Source organism: Pteropus alecto, unplaced genomic scaffold (genome assembly GCF_000325575.1).
Source record: "Pteropus alecto unplaced genomic scaffold, ASM32557v1 scaffold9, whole genome shotgun sequence".
Lineage (NCBI taxonomy): Eukaryota > Metazoa > Chordata > Mammalia > Chiroptera > Pteropodidae > Pteropus > Pteropus alecto.
The window spans coordinates 361,240-370,658 of record NW_006442106.1 but is presented as its reverse complement, the minus strand read 5'-3'; the positions used below and the strand labels follow the sequence as shown (position 1 = coordinate 370,658).

Below are 9,419 nucleotides of genomic sequence, written 5' to 3'. Positions count from 1 at the left end.
ACTGCAGACTTCCAGGCTTCTTGCTCACCCCAATCTGTTCTTCACTTCCCTCCCTCCTGCTCCGTCCCTGACTGCTCAAGTTTTTGCCCCCATCTCATGATCTAGTTGAGGCAGATTTACCTCTCCTGCTTTGCACACATCTTCCCTTGCCCCACAAGGTATATACGCAGACCAGACGGAGAGTCCACTTGCTAAACTAAACTATCCAAAGGCTCTGGTTGCAGGTGATGTATCCAACTCGAGAGAAGACATCAAGTGAGCCTGCCTCCCCATGCCTGCTTCCTGCTCCCGCCCCCACACTGCTTTATGAATAGTCTGAGCTAGTCCTGGCACAAGCCTGCAGTGGTTTCAGCCAGGCTGCAGTGAACCATCATTGCCAATTTCTTAATGACTTCTTAGGTAGCTTTCCTAGGTATCTGGTCTCGCTTGGTGCTTTAAAATTTCTAGCTTCCTCCCCATTCCCTATAAGTGGACATGTGACCTGTGGCCCAGGGAATCTGTGGCGGAGACGAAACAAAGCTACCCTTCCTCCTGTCCATTTTTCTGGGTTGCGCTGCCCTAGTTTTTAGTGAAGAGGGATTCCTCCTTCTAAGAGGAAAAACCTCCCCCTACTTCATGGCCATCACTGAGTTTTTTTGTAAACTTTAAACACTTATTTTGTTAATTAACAATTATATTGCTGAACGACCTTGACTGTTTGAAATCGTATTAGTAAGAATGGAATATCCCATGGCTACTTGGAGAATCCAAGTGAGAGCCTGTGATACAGAGAAGCAGCCTTGTTTTTAGCACCAAAGCTTCAGATAAGGAGTTTCTAGATGCAAAATTCAGCCTTTATCTTTACTTAGTATTTTCCAAAGAAATAGGACCCCAAGTCTGGTTTTCAGCCCAGGCCCGATATTGACGTCTTTACAGAAAGCCCTGCTTTTCTTCGAGCCTATCAAACACAGCTTCATTGAAATGTTACCTGAACATCACCCTTACTCCAAATCCTATAATAACCCTGTCTCTTCTTTTGTTAGATGCCTCATACATCCTCTGGAATATGGTCTTCTTTGCTGCAGTTAGATAATAAACCTAGCTTTGTTGGGCTACAGTTTGTGAGATAAGCTTTATCACTCTATTGGATGAGACCATTTCTCTAGCTCGTGCATTCTCCATGGGGCAATATTGCCCCCCAGAGAGGTGAAAATTAGTTCTGGGGGAGCAACAAAAAAAATCTTACAATGGTTTGCAAGTTTCCAAAGGACCACACTCATAAATAGATATAGAGTGTATTTGTTGTATTAAAATTTCATGGGCAGAAAAGGGAAGGTGTTGAGTAGGAAAAAATATATAAAAAGACTCTTTACCAGACAATGATACAAAGATGAAACAGTGCTTTAGCTAATGTTGAGCAGCTTTTGGTGTTCACTGTGAGTCAGGTGTCCAATTGTTAGCTCTCTTTTGCTGCAAAAATTGAATTCCTTTGACCTCTGTCTTGGGAGATCCAACCTGGTTTGACCTTTTCTTGTACCTGTAGAACTTCCACTGGTCCCTGCGATCCCTTCACACCTGCTGGGAGATTTACAACTGTTTACTCTGCCAAATGGCGAGAATGAATGATGTACCACCTCTCTACCAATCTCCTTTCTCTGCTCAGAGGGGCACAGGGCAGCAGTCCTGGCACACACTCTCCACTCTCGGAGCACACCTGTCCCTTGGTTTTGAGAGACATGAAAAACCTCTATCATATTCCCCTCACTGCCACCCGGACAATTGCCCCAGACTCTGGCGACTTTTCATCCTCTCCACCCCCAGCCTTTTGCTTATACAGACTGGAGGTGGGGATGTGCTGGGTGATGGTTGGGGGCAGCTAAGCCAGTTAAGCTGCCTCTTATTCCCCTTTATTAACTCTGGGGAAGGGGCCAGACGGTGTTCTCTGTGGCTGACTTTAAAAAGTGGGGTTTTCAACTCCCTCAGCCTTGGGTCCTTGTTGCTGATTCTGGAATCACAGAACTCACTTTTGTTCCATTTGTTCCCACGTCACCTTTGTTCCCTTTCTGAACCACGTAGACCTGTGTTCACACTAACTTCTTAGCAGCCACCAGGCCTGAGTGCTTTGGGACAAACAAACAACTCATGCCTTCATCTCTGCACAGAGATAAGGTCTCTCTCCCTCCATCTGAGACCCGGTCCCCCACCAAGAAGAAAGCAGCTGCTAAATGCATTAATATTGAAATTCTTAAAGTTCTGAGCCCAGCCGTTTGCACACAGTCGGTGCACAATAAATGTTTTTGAACCGAAGTTGACTGAGTGCAAACAGGTACCAGCATTTCTCTGGTTGCCTTGCTGACCAACTGTTTCTCATGAATCACCTGACATTGGAAAAGGAAAAGTTACTAAATGATCATATTTCAATAAAAATAGCTTTTAAGAACATACATCAATCACTGAAGTCAACTGCACTGGCTAATTACCTTAATTTATTTTTTTCAAGAAGCATTAAATTTTTTTGAGTTTTCTTGACTAGGAAGATGTATCAATACAGATAGTCAATCTGCTTTGCATGTAGTTCTGTTTCTCATCGTGGCCTGTTGACATTTGTACTGGACAGACTGCCTCACTGACTGGGATTTGGACTGGGCCTGTGACTGCGCATGACACAAAGCTGGAGGCAGAACAGCAGAGTGGGTGAGCAGCATGGGTTTCAGAGTCAGTCAATTCTAGCTTCCTGTCTTGCTTCAATCACTTACTGGCTATAGGATCACAAGTAAGAGACTTCACCTCTCTGGGCCCATTCCCTTGTCTATAAAATAGAAATAGTAATATTACCTGCCACATGGTTATTGAGAAGATTGAAGAAGATAACATGACAGGCTTATTCCTTAAGATAGATGAGGTATTATTTTTACGCCTCCAACCCAGATCCTCTCCTAGCATATAGGGATCTCATTGTTTAGCCCCTTTCTTTCAGAGTCTAGGCATTTTATCCTCCCATCCACCGATTCTGTCTGATCTACACACACCATAAGTAACGGAATAAGGAAAGATCATTCTCTTTTGTTGCTATCAAATTTATTTAGGTAATTTTTGTTCTGTAATTTTTCTTAATTGTCTCTAAAAAATCTTAATTTATTGAAAAATAGAAACTTTCTAGAAAAGCCCATGTGAGAGCAGGATACTCCCTTGTGCCTGGAGTCTTGTGTCCCCTACTCCTGATCTGCCAGGTCAGCGGCTCTTAAGACTAGATTCTTCTCCTCTCCTGTCTCAAGTCACCAGGCAACTCCCTCGGACCCTGGACACTGCTCTTAACTCCTCCTTTATCCTCAGAAAAGCACAGGAGCGGGTCTGCTGCCAAGGGGAGCTCATTTTTCTTCAGAGCTCTCTCTCTCTCACCTTGACTACTTCCCGGGGCCTATGCCGGAGCATGTGGGGGGATGGGAAAGGAAGGGCAGTGTGGCGAGATCAAGGGATGAGCTTTGATGAGCACATCCTTAAGAAGGCTGGTGCCCACTCTGCCCTGGCCATATCAGTCCCCAGCCTGCTTCTCCCAGGTCCTGCCTGACTGGAGCTAGGAACTGCCCTGTGGATGATATGTCTTTCAGTCTGGCCACTTGACCACCCCCTTCACAGCCCTCCTAGAGTCCACTACCTGTTCTCTGCATTGGACAGCACCTGAAGCTGCCTCTTTCCTTCATGCTTCTCCTTCAGTTCCACCCTGCCCTTTTGCCTCCAAGGGCTCCAGGTCCCAGTCCGCCTCCCCAGTAGCCCTTAGAAGTCAGCTTGGAACCTAGATGATGAGAAGTAGTAGACCAGGGGGTCAACACAAGAATTCAGGGTGCTGAGGAGCAGCATGCAACTTCTCCATGCCGGGCACTTGCACCAGATGTAGCCTACGACATGGGACACATTGTAGGGCCCAAAGCAGATGAAGGAGTTGACCAGTGTGGCTGTCACTAGCCCTGCCACCATTTTCTGATGGCAATGGTTGGCTCCCCTATTGAGCATGCACACCAGGCGGTGTAGCAGTAGCTGGCGATGGATGATAGGGTTACCCCAAAAAGGACCACAGCCATCTTCAGCTGTACGGCCAAGAGAACGGCCAGCTGGTCCTCCTGGAATTCCAGGTAGCAGGTGCCTTTGGTACCCTGACTGCGGGAGGAGTTCGTCAAGAATTCGGTGATGTAGGCCACGCTGCAGAGCTCAGCGGCCAGGAGCCAGTAGGCCCCCTTGGCCATGCCAGCTTGTCCCAGCCTTGGCCAGGCCTTGTACCACAGCAGGTAGGCCACACTCAGGAAGCGCTCGATGCTCACAGCTTCCAGGAAAAGGGAAGCGAGATAAATGGTGGTAAAGAAGAGGAATCTGGAGAAAGGGAAGAAGATGAAGGTCAGGGGCCAGCGCATGCCGTTGGCTGCCTCCACCATGTGGAACAGCAGGAAGAGCAGCAGGAGCAGGTCCGAGAGAGTCAGATTCAGCAAGAATGCGTCCATGTCCACTGGGTGGTGTTGCAGCTTGCCCACGAAGATCACCAGGGATACCAGGTTGAGGGAGAGTCCCACAGGAAGGTGAAGAGGTACTGGTTTGTGTCCATGGTGATGGCCACTGTGGGGGGGTGGGGCGGAGAGAGAGAGTGTGAGAGAGAGAGAGAGAGAGAGAGAGAGAGAGAGAGAGAGAGAGAGAGAGAGAGAGAAGGTGGTAATGAGGGTGGGAATCTTGCACCAGCAGCATCTCAATTATCCACAGAGAACATTGTCACCACCCCCACTTCCTCATGCCCCCTGATGCTTCCTGCTTGTCTTCTGTTTCTTCTCCCAGTAAGCAAACACCAGGGCATCCCTTCACATAGCCCCTTAGGACCCCGCGATCACCTGCTTCTTTGAGAACCCAAGAGCTCTGCCTCTCAGCTCCTCCAGAACATGTGCAGTTAGCTATTTATCTGGCAGAACTGACTAAGATCTGACAGTGCCCATGACATCACTAGCTGCTCAGCAATGGCACAAAAGATTCCTTTAGCTCTGTTAGCAGAGCTGCACCATGTGCAAAATGAGGAACAAATTCCACAGCTGCAGACTTTGCTCCTAGGGCAGCCTAGGATGCCCTAACCAGGCTGGATGGAGCAAGCTTCATCTTTCCCTTCCTGATCCTTCACCTGCACTTTATCTGCTCCTCTAGAAAGGCACTCATCCAGTTTGCTTTGTAAGGGCAGATAGCACTATGCTGTGATGGGGAGCGTGGGCTCAGGAGCCAGAGGCCCAGGTTCAATGCTGGCTCAGTCACTTATTAACTCTGATGTGGGGCAAGTGACTTAAGCTCTCTGAATCTCTGCTTTCTCAACTGTAAAACGGAGATAATCATAGTACCAGTCTCATAGGGTTGTTGTATAGATTAAAGCATTAATACATATCAAATGCTTAGAATGGAGCCTAGCATGTTACAGTGAGCACTTAACAGATGTTAGCTGCCATCATCCCAGTCACTTGTGTGGGCTTGTATCTGGGGTAGTCATAATAATAATAATAATAATAATAATAATAATAAAACAACAACAACAACAACAACAGCAACGATATTAACAATGATGATGATGGTGATGATATTAGCAGCTACCTTTAAGCAGGCACATAATCCATAGCAGATACTCTGCTTCTCAGGGCATCTCATTATGTCTTAAAATCCTTGTGCCTCACAGTGTGGAAGAGACTTGCTCCAGGTAACACAACTTGCTAAAGTATCACCACCAGAGTTCAAATGCAAGTGCTGTCCAGCTTCAGAGATTATTTATTTATTCATCCAAATATTTACGAAACACAATGAGATACCATTTCAGTCACATCCCACTGGAATTGCTGTGAACCCCAAATCAGATGATACCAAGTGTTGGTGAAGACATGAGGAATGGGAATCCTTACACATCGCTGGCAAGAATGGAAAGTGGTGGAGTCACTTTGGAAAGCAGTCTGATAATTTCTTAAAAAGGCAAACATAGATTCACCTTGTGACCCAATTCTACTATAGGTATCTAAGAGAAATGAAAATGCATGTCCATACGAAGTCTTGCTCATAAATGTTCAAATAGCATTAGTCATAATAGCCAAAAAGTGGGACCGTCACCTGGTGGTCCATCAGCTAGTGCATGAATAAACCAGGTGGCATATCCAGACAACGGAACATTATTTGGCAATAAAAGAGAAAGAAATGCCCAAATGACATTTAACATGAGTGAACCTCAAAAACTTTATACTCAGCGAAACAAGCCAGACATAAAAGGCCATGTATTGTGTGTTTTCATTTATATGAAATGTCCAGAATAGGCAAATTTATAGAGACAGCAAGTAGATTACTGGCTGCCTGAGGATTGGGAATAGAAATGGGATTAACTATAAATGAACATGAGGGATCTTACTGGGGTGATGAAAATGTCCTAAATTGGATTATAGTGATAGTGGCACACCTCAGTAAATGTACTAAAAATCCTTGAATTGTACACTTAAAATGGGTGGATTTTATCATATGTAAATTTTATCTCAAATAAGTTGTTAAAAGTACAGCAGTGAACCAAACAGAGTTTTTGCTGTCATGGTGCTTACCTTTGGTGGTGAGGGTAGGGGACTAAGGGGTGGGAGAATGGTAAAGACATCAGTGATGCAGAGACAGAGACCCCCTGGAGGAAACATTGCAGGCAAGAGGCATGGCGAGTGCACAGGCTTAACCTACTGTGGGAAGTGGCAGAAGGTTTAGGGCTCAAGGAGTGAGGGTCGGGAGAGGATGTTGGGGGCAGATTATGAAAGTCCCATGGGCCCCAGGGAGGAACTGAAATCTCCCTTACGCGGAGGAGTCACGAGTAAGTGGAAGAGGTGGCCTAGTGGCAGTTGCCCCAGAGCAGTGGGAGAGAGAGTGGTTCCCAGCACTGTGGGAGGGGCAGTGGGGCTGCCTGGGCTTTTGTGAGAATTCTCTGGTGCCTGCACTGCACAGAGGGGAATCTAGTTGCTGGCTGCCACAAAGCCTCAGGAAAGCAGCTTAATTTCTCTGGCCTGTTTCCATATGTATAAAACAAGTAATAAACTTTCTTTAGAGGGCTGTTGTGAGCATTCGTTCATTCGACAAACATTTACTGAGAGCCTACTGTGTGCTAGGCTCTCTTTTAGGTGCCGGAGCTATATCAGCAAATTAAACAGAATTCCTGGCCCTTGGAGACATTTAAGCATGAGAGAAGATAATCTGTTTAACCAGTTTGCACCCACTGGACACGTAGCTACCACCCTTAGGTGCTTCTATACGTTCATGGCATTATTGTCATTAAAGCAACGTGTCTGCTTCCTATACCCAGCCTCGTCAGAGCAGATGCCCAGCGTCTATCTCTGTCGCAGCCACTGTCCTCTGCCTGCTCTCTCGTGGGTTCAGGGTGCCACAATTCACCTTTGAAAACTGGACCCCTAGGACAGGTATTAACTCAATACCCCAAGTCTTGCAAATGTCCCCCGACCCTTGGGGGTTCTGTTTTGAAGGATCACTTTCCATATCTACCCCTTCTTTGCCTTGGGCAAATTTCTTCACCAGCAAAATCAGGATGATAATGGTACCTGGCTTCAGAACTGTAGCTAATTCACTTAGTGCCTTTGTGCAAATTAGGACGAGTTACCTCCTCCAGGCAAGCACGTCCCACTGTGCACCAAGGTGCGCTGTTTGAGGAGTGGATGGCGTCTTTACTCAGATTAGAATAAGATGTTGCTTCTCCTGGATGGAGGAGGCCCCAAGCCAGGCACCTGGCCTGGTGAGCAAAGCACAGGCTAGAATTTAGTCAGTGTTTGCCTCTGCCTGACACCCTCATACAGGGAACAACTTGCCCATCTGTACAGAAGCTGCGTGGCTAAATCAAAGGATTGTGTGAGGATGAAATGAGGCAGCAACACTTGTAAAGTGCTTGGCATGGTGACTGTCACGTATTAGTGACTCTGTATTTGTTTGCGACCATTCGTGGTGTTGCTAGTGTTTTCCCCTCCCGGCTGAAGCATCCCTCCCAACTTCCTGTTCACAGTTCTAATGCTGCCCCCTTGTGAGCTCCAGATAGTATTGCAGCGTCATTATTTGCCTCCTGCCTCCTCTCATTCAGATATTAAAATGTTCTTTCCCAGGAAATGATTTCGAATTAGTATCTCCCAAAGTGTATCATCAGAGTGGCGTTTCCCCTAAATTAGAAGCAAACCTTCCTCCTCCTTCCCCACAGTGAAAGACCTCTGCGCATAGAACACTGGCTGACAGGCAGGTAAGGACCGAGGAGAGGCAGAGGTGGGAGGAGGTGTTGCTGCTCAGTGTGCAGAGGCAAATTTACCTTTCTCCTGCGACCCAGCTCCTGGCCTTCATTCTTCTTTCTGACTGGGATGCAGTCTTGCCAAGCTCAGTTCTTTCCATAAGTGGCTCCGGGAGTGTACCCAGGCAAGGCTGCCCTGCAGTTCCTTTGGAGCAGTCCCCACCAGGGTCCTGGAGAAGCAGCCCTGCTCTCCTGCTGCGTGTCCCTCCCCCGCCAGCAGTGGCTACTGCTTCTGAGAAGTACCCCCTTTTGTTCTTGCCACACATGATGTCCCCCGGCCAGCCCCCCGTCCCAAATAGCCGGTCACCAATGGGTTGAGCACGACACTCCAAGCACCTGTGAGGAGCCCCAGCTTCCGCCAGCAGCCTCCCAAGTCGGGGTGCAGGAAGCCGGCCACATTGGAGGCATTGTAGGGTCCCAAGCAGAGCAGCAGCGTGAGTAGGGCCCCACCAGCCACCCAGGCTGCTCTTAACTTTCGTCTGTGGCTCAGGCCTGAGCTGACCAGTGCCCGGAGGCAGCCCACATAGCAGAAGGCCGTGATGATCAGGGGCAGAAAGAAGAGCAGGAGAGAGAGGCTGAGGCGAGCAGGGCCCGCCGAGGCTGGGTCCCAGGCCTCCAGGCAGACTGGAGAGCCATTGACTGGCGTGTTGATGCCTAGGGAGCTGGTGGTATTGTCCATCCAGCCTCCTGGTGCCTCCAACCCAAAGACCAGCCCCAGGTGACAGAGGACAAGGGCCCATATGGCCACACACACGCCCCAGGAATAACAGGGCCTCCGGGCAGCTTGGTACCCCAAGGGGAAAGCAGCTCCTAGGTAGCGGCCGGCACTCAGGGCGGCCAGGAAGCCACCGCCAGCATAGAGTGGAGCAAAGTGGGCCAGGGCAAAGACAGGACAGAGCAGGGCTGGCAGAGGCCAGGTTCCAGCAGACAGGGACTCCACCGCCTTCAGGGGCAGGGAGGCTGCCAGCAGGAGGTCTGAGCAGCTTAGGTGAAGGGCATAGACAAGGCTGGGGGTGAGGCGAAGCCGTGCGCGGGCCACGGCGCCCCAGATGGCCAGGATGTTGAGCGGGAAGCCCAGCACAAAGGCGGCCACATAGAGAGCGAAGGAGAGCTGCGGGGGCAGGTGCAT

The 9,419-nt window shown here is 48.6% G+C and overlaps 2 protein-coding genes across 2 annotated transcripts; both read right to left on the bottom strand.

Moving 5' to 3' along the window:
* Positions 1-3,630: 3,630 nt before the first annotated feature.
* Positions 3,631-4,755, bottom strand: FFAR3 (free fatty acid receptor 3). Its single transcript, XM_006926961.1, is given in 3 exon segments — positions 3,631-4,004; positions 4,007-4,584; positions 4,748-4,755. Coding segments are annotated over 3 exon segments (960 nt in total).
* A 3,758-nt stretch (positions 4,756-8,513) lies between these two features.
* FFAR1 (free fatty acid receptor 1) lies at positions 8,514-9,419 on the bottom strand. The gene has a single exon (XM_006919882.1). The coding sequence runs from the start codon at positions 9,417-9,419 to the stop codon at positions 8,514-8,516; it is 906 nt and encodes a 301-aa protein (XP_006919944.1).

Coding starts and splice junctions, on each gene's coding strand:
- FFAR1 (XM_006919882.1), bottom strand. CDS start 9,419: ATGCACCTGCCCCCGCAGCTCTCCTTCGCTCTCTATGTGGCCGCCTTT.